The sequence below is a fragment of the Nelumbo lutea genome, chromosome 1, assembly GCF_056320005.1.
Source record: "Nelumbo lutea isolate HS-2025 chromosome 1, American lotus-T2T, whole genome shotgun sequence".
NCBI classification, from domain to species: domain Eukaryota; kingdom Viridiplantae; phylum Streptophyta; class Magnoliopsida; order Proteales; family Nelumbonaceae; genus Nelumbo; species Nelumbo lutea.
In genome coordinates this window covers 86,071,790-86,096,897 of record NC_142684.1, presented here as the reverse complement: position 1 = coordinate 86,096,897, position 25,108 = coordinate 86,071,790, and the positions used below count along the sequence as shown (strand labels likewise).

At 41.4% G+C, this 25,108-nt stretch overlaps 1 protein-coding gene across 1 annotated transcript in view; it reads right to left on the bottom strand.

Moving 5' to 3' along the window:
• Positions 1-25,108, bottom strand: part of TPC1 (two-pore channel 1) — a 169,269-nt gene that overhangs the window by 105,595 nt on the left and 38,566 nt on the right. The window contains exon 10 of the mRNA XM_088965604.1: positions 20,587-20,648. Within this exon, the coding sequence (XP_088821730.1) occupies positions 20,587-20,648 (62 nt within the window). The remainder of the gene's footprint in view (positions 1-20,586; positions 20,649-25,108) is intronic.

The following is a 25,108-nucleotide window of genomic DNA, read 5'->3' as shown; positions in this document are numbered from 1 at the left end:
TCTCCTCAGGGGGAGAATAGGGAGGAAGGGATATCAGTTTCAGCTCCAAGAGTTCCTCTACCTGTCCCGGTTACTTGGGGGGAGGGGGGGGGTGGAGTTGCAAAGAAGGTTGTCAAAAATGCAGGGAGTTGAGAGTGTATCACAGAAAGTAGTGGAGGCAGGTTGATTCTCGTACTCAACAACAATCTAGGCCAGTTCCAACATCTTCTACAACTCCAGATCCAGACACTACTACTGCTCCCACTGTTGATTCCACTGTTACAGATATTCAGCCTTCACCGATAGATGACCTTGATCTTCCAATTGCTATTCGTAAAGGGAAGTGCCATTGCACCTCATCCACAGCCCATTGCATCTCCAAGTTCCTTTCCTATAATTGTCTCTTGGAATCCTATAGATCTTACTTGGCATCTATTTCTGCTATTCCTATACCCAGAAAAGTGCAAGAAACTCTTTTGATACCTAAATGGAAGGAAGCAATGCAAGTAGAGATGGATGCTCTTGTCAAGAACAATACATGGGAACTAGTTAACTAGCCTGAAGGGAAGTCTTGATAGTAAATCTGATTGAAGGTTACAGCAAAGAGAAGAGAAGAGAAGAGAAGAGAAGAGAAGAGAAGAGAAGAAGGAAGGAAGAAGTGTTGAGGCAATGGAACGATGTTGGCGGCGCCAGCTTCATTATAATATATAGGGCGAAAAAATAAGAAGGGAAATGACCTTTGTGCCCCTACTAAGTGATAGTACAATAATATATTAAAATAAAAAAGGCTTTAATCAGTCAAACAGACCCTAACAAACATAAAATCAATTATTTTAACACTTTCAACACTCCCCCTCAAGTTGGAGCATAGATGTCAATCATGCCCAACTTGCCACACAAATCATTATGCCACACATGATGAAGGCCTTTGGTGAAGATGTCTACAAGTTGTTCTTCTGAGCTGACATATGGGGTGCACACTTCTCCACTTACAAGTTTTTCTCTAATAAAATGCTTGTCCACTTCAATGTGTTTCGTCCGATCATGGAGGACTGGATTAGTTGCAATGTTGATAGCAGCCTTATTGTCGCAATAGAGTGACATAGGGTTGCTAACTGTAAAACCCAGTTCTCCTAACAGATTTCTTATCCACTTGATTTCAGCAACTCCATGAGACAGCTCTGTATTCTGCTTCAGCACTAGACCTAGCCACCACACTTTGCTTCTTACTTCTCCATGTGACTAGGTTTCCCCCTACAAAGGCACAATATCCATTGGTAGACTTTCGGTCATCAACTGCCCCTGCCCAATCAGCATCAGTATATACCTCCACCATTAAATGTCCATGTTTCTGGAACAGCAAACCAGCTCCAGGAAACTTCTTGAGGTATCTGAGGATCCTCTCTGCAGCTTCAAGGTGAGTTGTCTTAGGGTTGTAAATGAACTGACTAAGGACACTCACTGCATAAGCAATATCAGGTCTGGTCATAGACAAATACAAGAGTTTCCCTACAGGTCTCTGAAACTTCTTCACATCTTTCAAGAACTCTCCCTGACTATCTCCCAAATGATGGTTAGGTTCAATTGGTGAGTCAATTCATCTTACCCCCAGTTTGTCTGTATCTTCTAGTAGATCTAGTACATATTTCCGTTGGGAAATAAAGATGCCCTTGTGAAAGTGGGCAACTTCAATTCTGTTTGTTGGAATAAGGCTGTCGAATGAGAAGAGAAGAAGAAGAAGGAGAAGATATGAGAAGGGCGGCAAAATCACTCTCATCCAGCCCTAATCTATTATATATAAGAACATTACATAATGTTACATAAATAGACTAGAATGCCCCTAATTAGTGATGGGACACCTAGTCAAATAAAACACTAAATAAGATTAGGCCGAATAACTAAGGCCCAATAACTAATGTCTTAAGACACAACAAAGATAAAACAAACAAATTAAGACAGCTGAACCAACACTCCCCCTCAAGCTAAGCATGGATGTCAATCATGTTTAGCTTGCCAAGCAAGTCCAAGAATTTCACTATAGCTAGCCCTTTAGTTAGAACATCTGCAATCTGCATCTTGAAGGGAGTATAAGGAATGCAGAGTTCTCCTGAGACGATTCTTTCTCTGACAAAGTAGCGGTCTATCTCAATATGTTTCGTTCTATCATATTGCACAGGGTTATTTGTAATGTTGATGGCAGCCTTGTTTTCACAGTACAACCTGAGAGGGCACTCGATCTCTATTCCAAGTTCACCAAGAAGGATCTTAAGCCATAGAAGTTCAGCAACACCATGAGCCATAGATCGATATTCGGCCTTTGGACTAGATCTAGCCACCACATTCTGTTTTTTACTCCTCCATGTAATTAAATTTCCTCCAACAAATGTGCAGTACCCGGAAGTAGACTTCTTGTCCCCAACAGAGCCAGCCCAATCTGCATCAGTATATCCTTCAACTTTGTAGAGGAGATAGGCCGAATGGCCCATAGACTGTCATTTCATGTTATGTTATGTTTATCTCTATTGTGGGCCTTATTCTGGGCCCATACTCTGTAATGTTCTGTTTTTTTGTATTTTCCTGCCCACTCAAAGGCCTCTCTGTAATTTGTCAAAGATTAACTTATTAATAAGATGTTTAGAGTGTTAGAGAGAGGTTATGTTCGAACCTCTTACTCCCTAACACTCATTGCCGCCAGCTCTCTCTTCTCTTCCTCTCTTGTTTGTTTATTTTCTGGTTTGCATCTAATCTCAAACAGTTCCATACATCAAGTGGACTGTTTTTCAACTTAGTATCAGAGCGGGCCATTGCTTGGCGTGTCCCTCATGTGGTTCTAGTTCAGCCAACTGCATGAGGAGGTTCTAGGGCTGAAAGTTTACAGTCATCCGCCTGGTTCTTGGAGGTCATTGGAGGGTGCCCAAGTTTCTACACACTTGGAGAAGGGTTCGGTGACCAGGAAGAATCAGAGAGCAAGGTGTTTGGCCTTATTTTAAATCAAAGAAAAAGATATTTGAAGTTATCTCAGAGAACAAGTGTTAGGCCTAGTTTGTAGTTCAAACCAGTGACTCTCTTACTATAAGTTTTTTCTCAGTCCTTTGCTGGGTTATTTTTTGTTGTTTGGGAGGACTGTCAAAGCATTCAAAGCCCACCTCCATTCGGCCCACTGTTGCTGGACTGTTTCTACTCAGAAATTTCTGGGTTATTTTGGAAGTGCTATTCGGCTGATTATTGGACTGCCAAGCTGCTGAAACTGATCTAAACTAAGTGGTACTAGTCTCATCTTCTTCCCAGCCTCTTCTTGGACCTATACTGAATACTTTCAAGTGGTTTCTTCTATTTAAGAGTAGGCTGTTAACTACTGCATACTGAGTGTTCGACAAAAGGTCTCTTAAGGACTGTGGCCTTTTTTCTTCTCTTTGGGACAACAGCTGTTGGGAACCTGAAATACCTGGTGATTGGAGGTTTGCTGGGTGTCCTTTGAAGGCTGAAATAGTATAGAAAGAGCAACCACCGAGCTGGACTGTCACAGTTTTCAAGATTGAACTGATTCCTCTCAATAGTCCCATATGTCTGTGTGTAGCCTTTTGCAACAAGTCTGGTAGATGTAAAGAATGCATTTCTGAATGGTGACTTACATCAGGAGGTCTACATGTGTCTTCCTCCAGGAATGCATGGGAAAGATATGCAAGGAAAGGTATGTAAACTGAAGAAATCTCTTTATGGCCTCAAACAATCTCCTAGTGCCTAGTTTGAGAGATTTAGAGCTGCACTTGTTAAATTTGGCTATGTTCAGACACAGTCAGATCATACTCTTTTTGTGAAGAAAAGTGGATCTCTAGCAATGTATCTCATTGTGTATGTTGATGACATTATAGTGACTGGTGATGATGCCTCAAGTATTCTGGCCCTTAAGTCTTTCCTCCGTACAGAATTTGAGATTAAGGATCTGGGGAAGTTGAGATACTTCCTTGGCATAGAAGTTGCCAGATCTAGGGATGGGATTCTTATTTCCTAGAGGAAATATGTCCTTGATTTGTTGTCTGAAACTGGAAAAATGGGTGCAAGACCTGCTGCAACTCCTATTGATATGAGTCACAAACTTTCAGCTTCGGATGGAACTTTGTTGGAAGACAAAGGGGTCTTTCAGAGACTTCTTGGGAAGCTTCTGTATCTGTGCATGACTAGGCCAGATATTGCGTATGTTGTCAGTTGCATTAGTCAGTTCATGCATGCTCCTAGAGATACCCATATGGCAACAGCAAAACGGATTTTGTGCTATCTGAAAGGCTCTCTAGGAAAAGGAATTCTATTTACCAAGCATGGTCATCTGAAACTTGAAACTTATATTGATGCTGATTGGGCTGGAAATATTGATGATAGAAGTTCTACTTCAGGGTATTGCAGTCAGGTGGCTGGTAATGTTGTCTCTTAGAGGAGTAAGAAACAATCAGTTGTGGCCCGATCCTCCGCAGAAGCAGAATATAGAGCCATGGCACATGGAGTCTCGGAATTGTTGTGGCTAAGGTCCTTAATGGAAGAACTTGGGATTGATCATGACAAACCCATGATGTTGTACTGTGATAATCAGGCTACCATCAACATTGCTCACAACCCGGTACAACATGATAGAACCAAACATATTGAGGTTGATAGACACTTTATTCGAGAAAGAGTCTCCTCCGGTGAAGTGTGTCTTCCATTCATTACTTCTAAAGGACAATTGGCAGAATTCCTCACCAAGGGCATTTCCAAGGCAAGGCTTCAACATGACACTGGCAAGCTGGGCATGATTAACATCTATGCTCAGCTTGAGGGAGAGTGTAGAGGAGATGGACCGAATGGCCCATAGACTGTCATTTCATGTTATGTTATGTTTCTCTCTGTTGTGGGCCTTATTCTGGGCCCATACTCTGTAATGTTCTGTTTTTTTGTATTTTCCTGCCCACTCAAGGGCCTCTCTGTAATTTGTCAAAGATTAACTTATTAATAAGATGTTTAGAGTGTTAGAGAGAGGTTATGTTCGAACCTCTTACTCTCTAACACTCATTGCCGCCAATTCTCTCTTCTCTTCCTCTCTTGTTTGTTTATTTTCTGGTTTGCATCTAATCTCAAACAGTTCCATACATCAAGTGGACTGTTTTTCAACTAACTACAATTTTATTGTTTTTTCTGAACAGAATTCCTTTCCCCGGGCAAGACTTCAAATATTTGATGATCCTTTCCACAATTTTCATGTGAGAGATTTTAGGAGTGTGCATGAACTGGCTGACAACATGTACAGCATAAACAATGCCAGGGCAAGTGAGGGACAGGTAAATCAACTTCCCCACCAGCTTTTGGTATCTTTCCTTATCAAGGTAGTCCTCTCCTACAGACTCATGTAGACCATGGTTCTGTTCTATTGGAGTATCTACCGGCCTACACCCCATCATGTCTGTCTCTTGTAGAAGATCAAGGATGTATTTCCGCTGACATATATAGACGCCCTCTTTGGATCTAGCAACTTCAATCCCAAGAAAGTATCTCAGTTGGCCCAGGTCTTTGATCTCAAATTCAGCAGCCAAGACCTCCTTTAGTCTTTTAATCTCTTCCTTATCATCCCATGTAAGTACCATATCATCCACATAGACAACAAGTGTTGTAAGTTTGCCATTTCTCTTATGAACAGGGTATGATCTGCCCCACTTTGAGTGTAACCCCCTTTCTTCATGGTTCCACATAGCTTCTCAAACCAAGGATGAGGGGACTACTTAAGACCGTATAGAGCTTTTCTCGGTCAACATACCTTCTTGTCAAACCCATAACTTAGTGGAGGATCCATGAATACCTCTTCATGTAGGTCACCATTGAAGAAAGCATTCTTCACGTCCAACTGATGTAGCTCCAATGAGAAATTTGCAGCTAATGATAATAGAACTCGGATTGTGTTGAGTTTTGCTACTGGAGCAAAGGTTTTTTTGTAGTCAATCCCTTCTTTTTGAGTAAACCCTTTTGCTACCAGTCTAGCCTTGTAGCTTTCAATGGACCCATCCTCCCTATTCTTCACAGTGAACACCCACTTGCATCCAACAGTGCCTTTCCCTTCTGGTAGATCTGCTAATTCCCAAGTCCCTGCTTTCATTAAGGCATTCATTTCTTCGTCCATAGCCTCTTTCCATTTTGGGTCAGATACTGCCTCTGAATACCTAGTAGGGACATGCACAGAAGAGAGAGCAGACACAAAAGAACAATAACGATGAGACAATTGTGAGTAAGACACAAAATCAGCAATGGGGTGTCTGGTAGTACAAGAACGGGTAGACTTACGAAGGGCAATAGAAAGATCCAAGTCAAAGGAATTGATAGGATTACCTTGAGTTTCTGAGACAGGTTGATCCGAGTCCAATTGGAACAATGGGAGCCTCACTAGAGTAGCTGGAACAATGGGAGCCTCACTAGAATCACCCGGAATACCACAACTAGGTGGATCAGGAGGAGAAGATGGAAGGTCCGAGGTAGAGAGAGGCACAAAGGAGGAGGGAACAGAAGGATCCTCTTCCATCCCACTAGTCTCCCCCTGAAGAGGATTCTGGGAAGAATGAAAATAGGACTGAGACTCAAAGAATACCACATCCTTTGTGACATTTTTTCCTGGTGACTGGATCATAACACTTGTACCCCTTCTGAGTAGGGGAGTACCCCAAAAAGATTCCCTTCGTAGCCCTAGGATCCAATTTGGTCTTCTGTGGATCCTTGACATGTACAAAGAAAACACAACCAAAGACTCTCGGTGGAAGGGAAAAGTCAGGAAGGTGAGGGTAAAGAACAGAGAAAGGAGTTCATCCCCAATACCTTGGATGGCATTCGATTTATCATATATGATGCAGTAAGGATTGCTTGAAACCAATAGTTTTTTGGAACTTTGTGTTGAAATAGTAAGGCTCGAGCAGTCTCTAATAGGTGTCTATTCTTGCGTTCAGCAACCCCATTTTGTTGGGGAGTACTAGCACAAGATGACTGATGAATCATTCCAGCATCCTCCATAAATAGATTCGGGGACCTTTCAAAATATTCAGCAACATTATCTGACCTGAATTGTTTGATTTTCTTGCCAAATTATGTTTCAATCATTTTGCAAAATGTCATGGTTACCCACGACACTTCATCTCGTGCTTTTAATAAGTAGATCCATGTGCATCGAGAATATTGATCAATAAAACTGATAAAGTATCGAAAGCCATCAACAGAAATAATGGGAGAGGGGCCTCAAACATCAGAGTGGACTTAGTCAAAAGAAACTTCAATTTCATTACTAGAAGTTGAATAAACAGTTCTACATTGCTTTGATAGTTGACAGACTTCACAGACTAACTCTTGACTTGAAACACCTCTGAATAAGTCTGGAAACAACACTTCCAATGATGAAAATGGTAAATGACCTAACCTAGCATGCCACAGATGTAACCTAGCTATTGACTCCACATTGGACCGACTACTAGTAGCAGATGTTTGTAAGGCCAAACTGATGTCTGCATCAAGGTAGTAGAGACCTCCACACTCATGACCGCTCCCAATCGTTCTCTTCGTCAACCTGTCCTAAAAGACACAATGAGTAGGGAAAAGGTTATGCTACAATTCAAATTTTTGGTAAGCTTTGAAACAGATAAGAGATTTAAAGAAAGATTGGGAACATGCAAGATAGATTTGAGTGAGAGGGTCCTTGCTTAGGTCAACCACTCCTTTCCCAGAAATGGTAGAGAGAGAACCATCAGCAACCCTCATCTTATCTTGGCCAGACAAGGTGAGACTAGCCGATGGATCATATGCTTCCATAGCTGGTCAAGGAAAGGTGAGACTAGCCGATGAATCATACGCTTCCATAGCTGGTCAAGGAACTCTCTCTCTTCCTCTTAGTCTTACCCTTTCTGATGTCCTTCATGTTCCAAAATTTCCCATTAATTTGTTCTCTGTTAGTAGTGTTACTAATTCCTTGAATTGCTCAGTGACTTTTTTCCCTTCTCATTGTGTGATTCAGGATCTGGCCTCGGGGAGGACGATTGGTAGGGGGCGTATAGCTGATGAACTTTACATGCTGGAGAATAAGGCTGGTCTTCATGTTACAGAGTCTGAGTCAGTCCTGTAAGAAAAAAGTCTATTTATGGAATTGTCGTCTTGGTCATTTGTCTTTTGAGTCTTTGAAAGTTGTATTCCCATAACTGTTTAAGTCAATGTCTGTTTCTGATTTTTCTTGTCAAACGTGTTAGTTAAGTAAACATTGTAGAACTCATTTTCTTCAAAGAAATGGTAAATCTGAATCTCCTTTTCACATTGTTCATTCTGATGTATGAGGCCATGTTACCTTACCATCTAAGAGTGGCTACAAGTATTTCATTACCCTCATTGATGATCATTCTAGATATACTTGGGTTTACCCGATGCGAACCAGGGAAGAAGTACCAAAAATTATTCAAGATTTCCAGCGGATGGTCTTCACTCAATTTCAAACTGAAATCCAAAATTTTCAATCAAACAATGCAAAAGAATTTTTTCATAGTGACCTCACGGAGTTTTTTGCTTTGCGTGGTTCCCTTCACCATAGCTCTTGTGCCCGCACGCCACAACAAAATGGTGTGGCTGAACGGAAGAACCGACATCTCCTTGAAGTGGCTCGGGGTTTACTACTTCATATGAATGTTCCCAAACGTTTTTGGCTTGAAGTCGTTCTTTGTTCCACCTACCTTATAAACTGTATGCCCTCTCGTCGGTTAGAGTACAAAACCCCACATCAACTTCTCTTTCCTAAGGCTTCTCTTCTTTCTATTCCTCTGCGTGTCTTTGGTTGCCGGTGTTTTGTACAAAACCTGTCTCCCACTCGTGGGAAACTGGATTCTCGTGCTATCTCTTGCATATTTCTTGGTTACTCCTTCACTGGAAAGGAATACCGTTGTTTTAGTCCTGTTTCTCGGTAATTCTATGTCTCCATGGATGTTTCTTTCTTTGAAGATGAGCCTTTCTTTCTTGTTTCTCCTCAGGGGGAGTGTAGGCATGAGGAAAAACCGGTTCAGCTTCCTTCTCTTCCTAACCCTCCGCCATTTTGTGTTTTTTCTCGTTGTCGTAAAGGCCATCCAAATTCAAGAGCTGTAGAGAATCTGGAAGCTGTACCTCCAGTGCCACCAGACTCCTCGGGGGAGGATCATACTCACTCAGGTATTTTGGCTCCCAATGATGTCCTTGAATCTATTGAAAATGATTCCTCTACTACTAATGATCTTGACCATCCTACTGCTCACAGGAAGGGTGTTAGATTGTGCACCACTAAACATCCCATTTCCAATTTTGTCTCCTATGAGAACATTTCATCCTCATTCCGTGCTTTCCTTACCTCTATTGACAATGTCACTATCCCTAAGAATGTGGCAGAAGCTCTTTCAATTCCTGAATGGACAAATGCCATGAAGGAAGAAATTAATGCCCTTCACAAAAATGGCACATGGGAACTTGTTGATCTTCCTAAGGGAAAGGTTCCAGTTGGATGTAAATGGGTGTTCACAGTCAAGCATAAGGCTGATGGAACAGTGGAAAGGTATAAAGCTCGCTTAGTGGCAAAGGGATTTACTCAAGTTTATGGAGTTGATTATGCAGAAACTTTTGCCCCCGTTGCCAAAGATGAACTCCATTAGAGTCCTTTTCTCTCTTGCGGCTAATCTGGATTGGGTTTTACACCAGCTTGACATCAAGAATGCATTCTTGAATGCTGACCTTGAAGAGGAAGTGTACATGATTCAACCTCCTGGTTTTCTAGCTCAAGGCAATGAACAAAAAGTGTGCAAGTTGAAGAAGTCCTTATACGGGCTGAAACAATCACCAAGAGCTTGGTTCAGTAGATTCCATGTGGCAGTTCAGTAGAAAGGACACAGGCAATGTCAATCAGATTACACACTGTTTGTAAAAGGAGAAGGTAAAATTGCTGCTCTAACTGTATATGTGGGTGACATAATTGTTATTGGTGACTGGGAGGATGAAATTCAGAGATTGAAGTTCCACTCAGTTTGAAGTGAAGGATCTAGGACCTGCCAGATGCTTCCTTGGAATTGAAGTCGCCCGATCAAAGAAGGGTATCTTCATTTCTCATTGACCCCAACCATAAATTAGGTGACAGTCGTGGTGAACCTCTCAAGGATGTGAAACAGTTTTAGAGGCTTGTATGGAGATTGTTATACCTTTCTATGACTCGCCCAGACATTGCATATGTTGTTGGTGTCCTCAGTCAGTTCATGCATGCTCCTAGGTCCTCCCATCTTGAAGCAGTAGAGAGAATCCTCCGATATCTAAAGAAGTATTCGGGTATTGGCTTGTTATTTCAAAAGCACGGACATTTGAAAGTTGAAGTTTATACAGATGCAGATTGGGTTGGATCCCAAAGTGACAGAAAGTCTACCAGTGGCTACTGCACCTTTATAGGAGGGAACCTTGTTACATGGAAGAGTAAAAAGCAAAATGTGGTGGCTAGATCCAGTGCTGAAGCTGAATATCGTGCTATGGCCCACAGGGTTGCTGAAGGCATGTAGATAAAGAATTTGTTGGGGGAGTTGGGTTTCCCAGCGGCCAAACCTATAACTCTATTCTATGATAACAAAGCAGCCATAAGCATTCCTGCCAATCCGGTGCTACATGATAGAACAAAGCACATTGAAGTTGACAAGCATTTTATCAGAGAGAAAGTTATCACAGGCAAAGTGTGTACCCCCCTATGTCACTTCTGAGAACCAGCTTGTAGACATCTTTACAAAGGGTTTAAACCTTTCCAGACATCATGATCTTTGTGACAAGTTGGGCATGATTGATATCTATGCTCCAACTTGAGCGGGAGTGTTGGCAGTTGTTTGTGTACTCAGGTTTAGTACCACAAGGGTACTGTTGTAATTTCTCTCTTGTTTATATTGTACGACTGGACCAGTATAAATAATAATTCTTTCACTCGCCCCCTGTATTCTGGAGGGCTTTCAGTCCACTCGACTCTCCTCTCTTCTCTCTTCTCCTCTCCTCTCTTCTCTTGCTCTTGCTCAACAAGGTCCATTCGTTTTCCTCTTGGTACACGACCAAGGGAAGAGAAGAAAAGAAAAGAAAAAAAATGGGGCGGTACCAGTTGCATGTCTGATGCCCAAATTCAGCAGCTTGGAGAAGACACTTGATCGCCCAGATTCAATGGCCACGCTCGGATACCATCTTGACAGTAAATCTGATTGAAGGTTACAGCAAAGAGAAGAGATGAGAAGATAAGAGGAGAGAAGATGAGAGAAGAGAAGAGAAGAAGGAAGGAAGAAGTGTTGAGGCAATGGAACGGTGCTGGCAGCGCCAGCTTCATTATAATATATAGGGCAAAAAAAATAAGAAGTGAAATGACCCTTGTGCCCCTACTATGTGATAGTACAAAAATAGATTAAAATAAAAAAGGCTTTAATCAGCCAAACTGAACCTAGCAAACATAAATCAATTATTTTAACACTTTCAATAGGAAGAAACCTGTTGGATGCAGATGGGTGTTTAATGTGAAACATAATGCCAATGGTACTGTAGACAGGTATAAGGCCAAATTGGTTGCAAAGGGATTCACACAAACTTATGGCATAGATTATACAGAAACCTTTGCACCTGTTGCAAAAATGAACACTATTAGAGTTTTTCTATCCATTGCTACAAACTTCTCATGGCCACTATTTCGGTTGGATGTTAAGAATGCCTTCCTCAACGAAGACTTGCAAGAGGAATATACATGGAGTTACCCCCTGGTTTTTATAGTATAGAAGCAGGAAAGAAAGTTTGCCTTTTGAAGAAGGCCTTGTACGGGCTGAAACAGTCCCCGAAAGCTTGGCTTGATAGGTTTAGATTGGCTTTGGCCAAATTTGGATACATATAGACTCAGTCAGATCACACTCTCTTCTTAAGAAGACAGGTCATTCCCTGACTCTACTTGCAGTCTATGTAGATGATATTGTGATAATAGGGAGTGACACTAGTGAAATTGAAACCCTTAAACAGCACCTTCACAAGGAATTTGAAGTGAAAGACCTAGGAAAGTTACATTGTTTCCTAGGAATTGAGGTAGCTCGACCTAAGCATGGAATTTTCATCTCCCAAAGGAAGTATGTTCTGGACTTATTGGAAGAAACTGGCAAGTTAGGAGTGAAACCTGTTGATACTCCCATTGAGCCTAACCATAAGATAAGTGCGGAAAGTGGAGAACTCCTTGAGGACAAGGCTATGTACCAAAGGCTGGTTGGGAAACTTCCTTATCTCTATCTAGCCCGACCAGATATTTCTTATGCCATCAGTGTTGTCAGTCAATACATGCATTCTCCTAGGACCACCCATCTCCTTTTAGTAGAAAGGATCCTTGCCTACTTAAAGAGATGTCCAATGAGAGGTATACTCTTCAAGAATAATGGTCATATGAAAATAGAAGTGTATACAGATGCGGATTGGGCTGGATGTGTTGATGATAGGAGGTCCACCTTTGGATATTGTGCATTTGTGGGGGGAAATCTTGTTTCCTGGAGAAGCAAGAAACAAAATGTTGTTGCTCGCTCTAGTGCAAAAGCAGAATACAGATCCATGACCAAAGGTGTTGCAAAAGTGTTATGGTTGAGATCCTTGTTTAATGAGTTGGAGGTTGATTATGAGAAGCCTCTGGTGTTGTATTGTGATAATCAAGCTGCAATTAATGATGCCCACAACCCTATACAGCATGACATGACTAAGCATATTGAGGTTGACAGATATTTTATCTAAGAGCGAATCACATCTCAAGAAGTATGTCTTCCTTACATTGCCTCAGACATGCAGTTAGCTGACCTCTTCACCAAAGCAGTCACAAAAGGAAAATTGGAGACAAATCTATGCAAGTTGGGCATGACAAATATCTACTCCCAACTTGAGGGGGAGTGAAGAAATGGATAGCCACGAGTGTGGGGTTCCATACCCACACTTAAGCTCTAGTGTATGTGGTTTCATACCTACACCTAGTTGTTTCTAATTTCTTTTATTAGTAGTTTCTAATTTCATTTATTAGAAGTTTCTAATTTCTTTTAAGTTAGGCTGGCTGGCCTTATTGTTTCTAATTTTTGTTTATTTCCTATTCTTGTAAGGAACCTAAAGCTATAAATAAAGAAGTGTATGGAGTGGCAGATTATTAACCACCAAACCCCTTCTCTCTCTCTCTCTCTCTCTCTCTTCGAACCTGTATTACTTCTCTAATATGATAAGCAGTTCTTCTTCTTTCAAGTGGATTGATGTCAGTGATAACCTATAGACAGATCTAACACTTTCCACATCTACATCTGTTTCCGGGAAGGAGATGATGAGTGTACTACGTGATGAGGATGAGAGGTTTCTCTAGGCTGCTTCACAACATACTACAGCTACCCTTGCACACTTAGGTATAGCTTGTCTGGCATCCAAACCCTCTCCCCCGATTATTAACTCTAGAGCCTCTGATCACATGACCGGGACTCCAAGTGTGTTCTCCTCCCTCTCTGAAATTTCCACATCTCAAACTGTTACCCTTGCCAACGGTCCCTCTTCTCCCATCCGCAGTATTGGTAATGTTGACACGACTTCTCTTTCTTTATCATCTGTTCTATATGTACCTAAATTTCCATTAAATCTTGTGTCAGTCAATAAATTAACTAAGACCCTTAATTGCTCTATTACATTTTTCCCTTCCTTTTGTGTTTTTCAGGATCTCAGGACGGGGAACAAGATTGGTGGAGGGCATGAAGCCGGTGGATTGACCCTTAATTGGTATCTCCACCTTTGCCTCCTCTTCCTCTTCTAGTTCGTGATCCCATTCTAATTGTTCCAATTGGGGCTGACCCTTCACCTCCTCTAGTGTAGATTCCTACTGAACGACCACCGATCTGGCACGTGTATACTCATCGACAGACACCGGATCCCCCTCCATCTTCCACCCTATCTGTGGATCTTGTTGTTGCTCTTGCCCCAGAACGTTCAGGACTTGATCTTCCCACTGCTTTATGGAAAGGTAAACGTAGTTGTACCCTCCATCCCATTTCCAATTTTGTTTCAGTCTCTCGCCTTTCCGCATAACATCGCTAGTTTTCTTCACTGTTGTCATCTATTTCTATACCTAAGAATGTCCAAGAGGCTCTTACCTCACCTGGGTGGCGTCAAGCAATGGAGGAGGAACTCTCTGCCCTTCAGCATACTCAAACGTGGGAGCTCACTACTCTTCCTCCCAGTAAGCATGTTGTGGGTTGTAAATGGGTGTATACTGTTAAATACATGCCGGATGGTAGTGTGGAGTGTCTGAAGGCCAGACTTGTTGCTAAAGGTTATTCACAATTGTATGGGGTGGAATATATGGAGACCTCTCCAATGGCAAGATTGGCTCCATCTGTGTCTTAATTTCCCTGGCAGTTATATATGATTGGCCCTTGTTTCAACTTGACATTAAAAATGCCTTCCTTCATGGTGACCTTATGGAGGAGGTATATATGGAGAAACCACCTAGGTTTATGGCTCAGGGGGAGGATGGTTAGGTGTGCAAACTGAAAAAGACAATTTATGGGTTGAAACAATCGCCTCGTGCTTGGTTTGGGAAGTTTAGTGAAGTGGTGGAGAATTTTGGAATGAAACAACGTTACGTTGACCACTCAGTGTTCAGCTATGATTCAAAAGCCGGGAAGATTTTACTAGTGGTCTATGTGGATGATATTGTCGTAACTGGCAGTGACAAATTGGGGATTGATAAACTAAAGGTCTTTTTGCAATACCATTTTCAAACAAAAGACCTTGAGAAGTTGAAGTATTTCTCGGGTATAGAATTTGCCAGATCAAAACAAGGTGTAAACCTGTGCCGAAGAAAACATGTTCTTGATCTGCTAGATGAAACAGGACTGTTAGGTGCAAAACCAGTTGAAACTCCCATGGAACCAAATGCTAAGTTGAGCAGTGATATGGGGGAAATATTGGATGATCCTATAAGATACAACGGTTAGTGGGGAAGCTGAACTATTTGACTATCACAAGACCAGACATCTCCTTTGCAGTCAGTGTGGTGAGCCAATTTATGCAGAACCCACAAATACCTCACTGGGATACAGTTCTTAGAATTGTAAGGTACCTAAAGGGAGCTCCAAGCCGTGGGTTATTGTACAAAATAGGAGGAAGACTTGAGGTAATTGGGTATACAGATGCAGATTCGGAAGGCTCAGTGTCGGATAGAAAATCTACTACAAGTTATTGCACATATTTTGGAGCAAATCTTGTGACGTGGAAGAGTAAGAAGCAGACTGTTGTGGCAAGGAGTAATGTTGAAGCCGAATACAGGGCCATGGCACACACTACATGTGAATTAGTATGGCTGAGGAATCTCCTACAAGAAATCGAATTCTCCATGGACTGACTTATGAAATTGTACTGTGACAATCAAGCTGCACTTCACATCTCATCTAACCCTGTTTTTCATGAGAGAACTGTAGAGAAGATGGGCCGAATGGCCCATAGACTGTCATTTCATGTTATGTTATGTTTCTCTCTGTTGTGGGCCTTATTCTGGGCCCATACTCTGTAATATTCTGTTTTTTGTATTTTCCTGCTCACTCAAGGGCCTCTCTGTAATTTGTCAAAGATTAACTTATTAATAAGATGTTTAGAGTGTTAGAGAAGGGTTATGTTCGAACCTCTTACTCTCTAACACTCATTGCCGCCAGCTCTCTCTTCTCTTCCTCTCTTGTTTGTTCATTTTCTGGTTTGCATCTAATCTCAAACAGTTCCATACATCAAGTGGGCTGTTTTTCAACTTGGTATCAGAGCAGGCCATTGCTTGGCGTGTCCCTCATGTGGTTCTAGTTCAGCCAACTACATGAGGAGGTTCTAGGACTGAAAGTTTACAGTCATCCGCCTGGTTCTTGGAGGTCATTGGAGGGTGCCCAAGTTTCTATACACTTGGAGAAGGGTTCGGTGACCAGGAAGAATCAGAGAGCAAGTTGTTTGGCCTGATTTGAAATCAGAAAAAATGACTTTTGAAGTTACCTCAGAGAACAAGTGTTCGGCCTAGTTTATAGTTCAAACCAGAGACTCTCTTGCTGTAAGTCTTTTCTCAGTCCTTTGCTGAGTTATTTTCTGTTGTTTGGGAGGACTATTAAAGCATTCAAAGCCCACATACATTCGGCCCATCTTCTCTACATTCAAAGCAGCCATGAAAGCTGATTATGAGAAGTTTGGAAGGATGATCAGCCAGCTTGAAGGTGTAACTTCATCATTCAACCCTTCTGGAAGTCCAGCCACCTCTGCATTTGCTCACTCAGGTATAAGGGCTTCCGCTAACCATGCATCTACCTCAGGTAATCCCAAGACCCCTTGGATCATTGACTCAGGTGCTTCTGATCACATGACCAACCTTTCCACTTTGTTTGTGTCATATGATTTGCTTCCTGGTCGTGACAAAATCACCTTAGCTGATGGTTCTCTTGCCCCCATTTCTGGCAAGGGAACTGTCAAGCCTACAGACTCTTTACTTTTATCTTCCACTCTTCATGTACCTAAGTTAAATACCAACTTGTTATCTGTAAGTAGCTTGACCAAGTCATTGAATTGTTGTGTAACCTTTTTCCCTTCTCACTGTGTGTTTCAGGACCTGAAGTCTCGGAAGGTGATTGGGAGTGGCCATGAAGCGAATGGAATATACTTGCTCAACACCCCTGGCCAATGCTTTGATCATCCCAAGAATGCTGCTTTTGGCTCTACTTCTTCAGAGTCAGTCAGTCAAATTATGTTGAGTCATTGTCGGTTGGGTCATTTACCTTTTTCTGCTTTAAGTCATTTGCTTCCCAAACTGTTTAAGGGAGTCAGTGTGTCCAGTCTCAATTGTGAGTCATGTCAGTTGTCAAAGCATTGTAGAAAAAATTACCCTGTGAGCAATAAAAGATCCTCTTTTCTTTTTCATATTGTACACTCTGATGTGTGAGGGCTTTACCACTTATCCTCTATGGGGGGGCTACAAATACTTTATCCTGTTCATTGATGACTTTTCTAGATTCACTTGGATATACTTAATGAAATCCCGAGATGAAGTCCCGAGACTTGTGAGGCAATTTCATGAGCTCGTTTTGACTCAATTTGGTACCAGAATTAAGGTTTTCAGATCTGACAATGCAAAAGAGTATTTTGAGAAGAGTTTATCCTTGTATCTCTCTGACATGGGGGTTATTCACCAAAGCTCCTGTGTTAGAACCCCTGAACAAAATGGAGTTGTTGAGAGAAAAAATAGACATATTGTTGAAGTTGCAAGGAGCCTTTTATTTGCCTCACATGTTCCCACAAGATTTTGGGGTGATGCTGTACTTACTGCTACCTATCTCATAAATCGTATGCCATCCAGGGTTTTAGGGTTTAAATCCCCCTTCAGTCTTCTTCATCCAGATAAGGATCTCTTCCCAATTCCTCTTCGTGTGTTTGGTTGTACCTGTTATGTTCACATTCCAAGTGTGCAGAGACACAAGTTTGAACCAAAAGCCCACAAATGCATCTTCCTCGGTTACTCCCCCACACAAAAGGGTTATTGTTGTTTTGATCCAAAGACTGGCACCAGACATGTCTCTATGGATGTTACCTTTGATGAACTTTCTCCTTTTTATGGTTCCTCTCAGGAAGGACATTGTCAACAGGGGGAGAGTCTGTCACAAGTTTTTGCTCTTCCCCTTCCTGTCCCAGTTCAGTCTCTTGACAAATCTGTATCCTCACAAAATGAATCAAAGGAGGATCAGCCACTTCATTCCTCTTGTCCTAGTGCTCCTATTTCTTTACCTCCTCGTCCTACCCATAATCCCAGAGTGTATCAAAGGCAGAGATCCAGGAATGAGCAAGTGGTTTCCCTTACAACAGATGAGGCTCATACCCTCCCAATCACAGATGAGATAACAGGTATTGCTTCAGCTCCCTTGGAATCCCCCTTCCCAGATCTTGATGTCCCCATTGCTGTTAGGAAAGGAAAGCGGAAGTGTACTGCACACTGCATTTCCAAACACCTTTCTTATGACCTACTTTCCCCTTCATATTGTGCCTACCTCTCTTCAGTTGCTTCTAACCCCATTCCTAGGTCTGTATCAGAAGCTCTTGGGATTCCAGAATGGAGAGATGCCATGTAGGCTGAAATGGATGCTCTACATGAAAATGGTACTTGGGAGGTGGTGGATTTGCCTGAAGGGAAGGATCCAGTTGGATGCAAGTGGGTTTTTACCATTAAATACAGGGCAGATGGGACTATTGAGAGGTACAAGGCCAGACTTGTTGCAAAGGGCTACACACAGACATATGGGATTGACTATCTGGAGACTTTTGCCCCTGTTGCTAAGATGACATCTGTGAGGGTTCTTTTATCTCTGGCAGCTCACTTTGATTGGCCTCTCTATCAGTTAGATGTAAAGAATGCATTTCTGAATGGTGACTTACATCAGGAGGTCTACATGTGTCTTCCTCTAGGAATGTATGGGAAAGATATGCAAGGAAAAGGTATGTAAACTGAAGAAATCTCTTTATGGCCTCAAACAATCTCCTAGAGCCTGGTTTGAGAGATTTAGAGCTGCACTTGTTAAATTCGGCTATGTTCAGACACAGTCAGATCATACTCTTTTTGTGAAGAAAAGTGGGTCTCTAGCAGTGTATCTCATTGTGTATGTTGATGACATTATAGTGACTGGTGATGATGCCTCTGGCATTCTGGGCCTTAAGTCTTTCCTCCGTACAGAATTTGAGATTAAGGATCTGGGGGAGTTGAGATATTTCCTTGGCATAGAAGTTGCCAGATCCAGGGATGGGATTCTTATTTACCAGAGGAAATATGGCCTTGATTTGTTGTCTGAAACTGGAAAATTGGGTGCAAGACTAGCTGCAACTCCTATTGATATGAGTCACAAACTTTCAGCTTCGGATGGAACTTTGTTGGAAGACAAAGGGGTCTTTCAGAAACTTCTTGGGAAGCTTTTGTACCTGTGCATGACTAGGCCAGATATCGCGTATCCTGTCAGTTGCATTAGCCAGTTCATGCATGCTCCTAGAGATACCCATATGGCAGCAGCAGAACGGATTTTGTGCTATCTGAAAGGCTCTCCAGGAAAAGGAATTCTATTTGCCAAACATGGTCATCTGAAACTTGAAGCCTATACTGATGCTGATTGGGCTGGAAATATTGATGATAGAAGATCTACTTCAGGGTATTGCAGTCTGGTGGCTGGTAATGTTGTCTCTTGGAGGAGTAAGAAACAAACGGTTGTGGCTCGATCCTCCGCAGAAGCAGAATATAGAGCCATGGCACATGGAGTCTCAGAATTATTGTGGCTAAGGTCCTTAATGGAAGAACTTGGGGTAGATCATGACAAACCCATGATGTTGTACTGTGATAATCAGGCTGCCATCAACATTGCTAACAACCCGGTACAACATGATAGAACCAAACATATTGAGGTTGATAGACACTTTATTGGTGAAAGAGTCTCCTCCGGTGAAGTGTGTCTTCCATTCATTACTTCTGAAGGACAACTGGCAGATTTTCTCACCAAGGGCATTTCCAAGGCAAGGCTTCAACATGACACTGGCAAGCTGGGCATGATTAACATCTATGCTCAGCTTGAGGAGGAGTGTAGAGAAGATGGGCCGAATGGCCCATAGACTGTCATTTCATGTTATGTTATGTTTCTCTCTGTTGTGGGCCTTATTCTGGGCCGATACTCTGTAATATTCTGTTTTTTGTATTTTCTTGCTCACTCAAGGGCCTCTCTGTAATTTGTCAAAGATTAACTTATTAATAAGATGTTTAGAGTGTTAGAGAAGGGTTATGTTCGAACCTCTTACTCTCTAACACTCATTGCCGCCAGCTCTCTCTTCTCTTCCTCTCTTGTTTGTTTATTTTCTGGTTTGCATCTAATCTCAAACAGTTCCATACATCAAGTGGGCTGTTTTTCAACTAGAACAAAGCACATAGAGATTGATTGCCACTTTGTGAGGGAGAAGGTCCTTACTGGAGAGATAAGCACAGAAAATATGGGCTCAGGTGGTCAATGGGCAGATTTGTTTAAAAAAGGCTTAAGCTCAGGGAGAGTGAACTATATATGTAACAAGCTGGGATTATATGCCATATATTCTCCAGCTTGAGGGGGAGTGTTAGAGCTAGCCGAATAAGGGTAGATTAGTCATTTTATTCAGTTAAGTTATGTGCTTATGTGGCAGTTCTAATATGACTTCATGTCCCATACTTAAGTGGGGGCAATTTAGTTATTGTATAATTAATCATTGACTAATCTACATTATGGTCTGCTGATAGGGTTTATCTATGAGGTTCGACTGTTCTTCTGTTTCTTCTTAAGTGGTTTGAACTGCTGAAGCCACTGAACAAACAATCATCATCATCATCTAAGCCACATCCCTACTATACGGGGCAGGCTACGTGAATCCTGTTTCACCATTCTGCTCTGCTTAGTGCTATATTCATGCTCAACGATGAATGTATAATTTAGGTAAGATTGCATTGGACCTACATAACATCAGAAAATAAAAATAAAGAAAGAAAGAAAAAAGAAAGATGGCATGTAGAAGGAAGTGAGACGAGTTTTTTACCTGTATTTGTTTAACTCTTCAAACAAATGAATGCATTGCTCCTTGTTAATAAACCCAAGACCCTATTAATGCACATAAGAAGAACATTTGTTACTTAGATGTATTTAATCATTACAATACATAAAAACACAAAGACATCACATGGAAATTTAAAACATAAGCATTCTTCCATTTTAGATGAGCATAATGGAACTTACACCTTTTGAAATGTATTTGCATCAAGGGAGGGAGGGAGGGGAAGAAAGATATTTCTGGAAATAACTTAAGACTAAAGAGAGAAAAAGGAGGGAAAAAGATAGAGCAAGATGCCTTGTACAGTAGAAAACAAGAAGAAAAAAAAGGGTGTAAAAGAAGAAGATACGAACTGGTCTCTTCTTCTTGTCGACCTGAACTGTTAATCTCCTCTTTTGAATGTGTGAAATTATAGAATGCCCCTATTAAGTGATACTTAACAGGGGAGATACAGTGCCATACTCGAAAGACTAAAAGGTCCTTTGATGAGGCAAGAAGAAAAAAGAAAAAAAAAAAGAAAAAGAAATGTGTGAATGTATTCTGTTTTGCATGCTTTTCTTGTAGTAGGATCCCAAATTGTTTTTGGGTAGCTTTGTTGACAGTTTGGAACCAGGGGTGTTTTTGTCATTAAGTCAGACTTTTGGTCAGGGGCAGTTGGGTGCATATCTGTTGGGTTTTAGTCTCTTGGGTCTTTTTATAACAAAAGTTATCTTTTGAGGGTTCATTTGAAGTTGGTTTATTCTTAAGGAGTTTCTTATGAGAGGAAACATTCTAGGGGCTTATGTGTAAATATTTTAACTGGCTTGTCCAGCAAGCTAGTGAGTCTTATAAAAGAGAAGAGGGTTGTTTCTGTAGGGTTCTTTTTTGGTTCTTTCTCTCTTATTTGAGCTGTAGCTCATCCCCAGCTAAGGTTTTCAAGCATTGGGAGTTTGGGTTTTGAGTCGACCCATTTTGGCACCTTCCATTCCCTCCATTGTTGTGTGTCTACGTGGGAGGCCAGCTTGCTACCATTGTTACTGTAGCAGAATTGTTCCAGGAGGAGTTTTACTTCAGGTTCGGGTCTGAAATCCCTAAAAATCCAACTTATTTTGTTGTTTTCGACTTGGTATTTCTTGTGCTTATTGCTGAATACTTGAGGTGCATGTAATTTGTCTTTCTGTCCACATCACCCTTACAAACATGCATTTCAACACTCCCCCTCAAGTTGGAGTATATATATCATAGAGCTCCAGCATGTTTCAAATATAATCCATCCTAGTACGACACAAGCTCTTGGTAAACAAATCTGCTAGTTGATCTTCCAACTTGACATAAGGAGTAACAATATCACCATTCATCACCTTTTCTCTTACAAAATGACAATCAACTTCTATATGCTTGGTCCTCTCATGAAATACTAGATCGGTTGCAATATGAGTAGCAGCCTGATTATGACAAAACAACTTGACAAGTTTCCCTATAGGAATGCCTATCTCATGAAGTAGATGTTTCAGCCTTATCAACTCACAAGTGGTGTGGGCCATTGTTCTGTTCTCAACTTTAGCACTACTCCTAGCAACTACACTCTGCTTCTTACTTTTTCAAGTAATGAGATTGCCACATAAAAAGAAAAAGCACCCTATAGTAGACCTCCTATCCTTTGACGAACTTGCCCGATCTACATCGGAATATCCCTCTAAGGTTAGTTCTCCCCCCTTTCTTGTATAGTAATCCCTAGCCTAGAGCACCTTTCAGATACCTCAACACTCTTACAACACCTTCCCAGTGAATGATTGTTGGATTTTGCATGAATAGACTCAGAACCCCTGCACTAAAGGAGATATCAAGATGGGTGATTGTGAGATCAATCAATTTGCCAACTAATTCCTTGTACCTTCTAGGATAATTGAATTGTTCCTCTTGACTATCAATCATTTTCACATTAGGATCCATAGGGATCTCACTAGCTTAGCCCCTAGTAGATCCGCCTCATCCAACAAATTCAAGAAACACTTGCATTGTGACAAGATGCCCCACTTCGAGCGGGCTACTTCGATACCCAAGGAATACTTCAAGAAATCCTTGGTTTGAAAGTGATGTAGAAAAAACTGCTTTAAATCATTAATCCCACTAACATCACTACCAATAATGACTATGTCATCAACATAAACTACCAAGAGAATCTTCCCTAATATAGTATCCTTACTGAAAACTGAATGGTCATCTCCACATTGCTTGAGACCAAACACCTACACAACACTATTCAACCTACCTAACCATGCCCGTGGTGATTGCTTTAAACAATAAATGGCCTTACACAACTTACATACCTTTCCAATCTCCCCCTGAGCAACATACCCCGGAGGTTGTTTTGTGTACACCTCCTCAAAGTCACCATTTAGAAAAGCATTCTTGGCATCTAGTTGATACAAGGGCCAATCAAAATAGACAACTAAAGAAATAATAATACATATAGATAACAGCTTAGCCACCAAGGACATCAAGAACAACAAATGACTTACGGAGGATAGGATCATAATTTCTTTACCCCTTTTGTGTGCAGTAGTAGCCAAGAAAGACATAATAGATTGCCTAGGAGTCACGTTTATCATGTCTAGGGCCCAATTGATGGACAAAACAAACACATCACAAAACACGAGAGAGAGAGAGAGGGGATCTTGAAGGGAACATGATAAACAAGGGAGAATTCTCAACAAGGCCAAATGTAGGCATATGATTGATCAAGAAGCACAAAGTAAGAACAACATCACTCCAATGGGTTTTAGGAACAAATATTTGGAGTAATAAGGCACAAATTGTCTCAATAATGTGTTGATTCTTCCGTTCAGCTACACCATTTTGCTGAGGAGTGTGGAAACAGGAAGACAGATGTAAGTATCAAAGTAGCTTTGAAAGGAAATATGAAAGTATTCCATTGCATTAAATATCTTAATACAAACACCAAATTGATTTCGAATTTAAGCATGAAAGGAAAGGAAAATACAGAAGAATTTTGAACATTCTTTCATTAAATATAAACATGTCATTCGTGAATGATCATCAATAAAGGTCACAAAATATCTAAATCCATTATAAGACAACACATGACTTGGGCCCCAAACATCTAGGTGAACAAGATCAAAAGGACTTGTGACTCTATTATCTTTTTTTGAGAACAAGAGTGACTCTATGATACTTGTTGAAGTGACATGATTGGTAATCCAACTAAGACACCGACACCAAACTAGGAACTAACTTCTTCAAGACACAAAGTGAAGGATGAACCAAACAACAATGCCCCTAGTGAGGAGTAAGGAATGAGTGAGGAGCTTTCATTGAACCACCAACACCCAAGTAGTATAGTGCTCCAACTTCATGACCTCCATCATGAAGGGATGAGAGATCCATCTGAAGGAATGGAAAGATCCATCATATGGACACCCGGATAAAGTGGAATAGAATGGGCGAATTTCAAAAATTTCTTTCCTTCCTACAACTGGGAATCGCATTCCCTATTTTAGAAAACTAATTTTCAAGGATCAATCTTGAATCAAGAACCGAACCAGATCTGAACAAAACAGTAGGAGAAGGAAATACCTGATACGGAGAATTAGTATCCCCCAACAAAGGTGTTCACACCCAGAAAAGTCACCAAAGACTGCTCCCACTGAAGATGGTGCAGTGTAGGACGGAGCAGAATCAACAACGTTCTTCACAAGAATTGGATCCTTCGCAAGAATCCACTGGAAGGCAGGTAAGCACAACTTCTTTTCAATTCTTTCATAAAGAATTGAAATCAAGAACCCTTCTTGATGACTCCCACGTGAGTGGAGATGAACTGCTAAAGGCGGCGGCGGCAGGAAGGAGGTGGCAGGGAGAAATTGCACAGTCTCACTGTATGCTGATTTCTCTCTTCTGTGTTGTATCTATATCTCAAATGAGTGTGTTTTGAGGCTGCCACCCCCTCCTCCTTTTATAATCCTAAAGGGATCAGCTCTTAATCCTATTAGGAGATGTTGATCCCTTTAAGTGATAAGGTAGAGTCCTTATCTAATCTGCAGATCATGATCAGCCCTCCTAATTTTGATTAGGAGTTTCCAGATTTGAAATTCAAATCTGGACTCTTACTAAGTGGATAGGGATTTTCCCTTATCCTTTAAGGCTGGTCCATATCTCAGATTCGCCCCATTCAAGCCAATCTAATTAGCCCAGCTCACATTGGGCTTTTGGCCCATTAAGTGTATGTGCTCACTTAAGCCTTCCAAATTGCTGCTTAGTTGGGCTTTCTCTGTATGGGGTGGGACCCAATAGTTGATCTACACATCAGCCACAAGGGTTCGGCCCAGCCTTTGTCACAAGGCCTAGCCGAATTCACTAGAAAGCCCAGTGAACCCCTTGAGCCCATCATATGGACTCTATGGGCCCAACACTTACACTAAGTGGTCCTTGGGCCAAGCCACCTTGTAACACTCAAGGACTGTGGGCAGATGCAAGATTAGCCCATCAGGTTTAACCCTTAAAGGCCTTACAC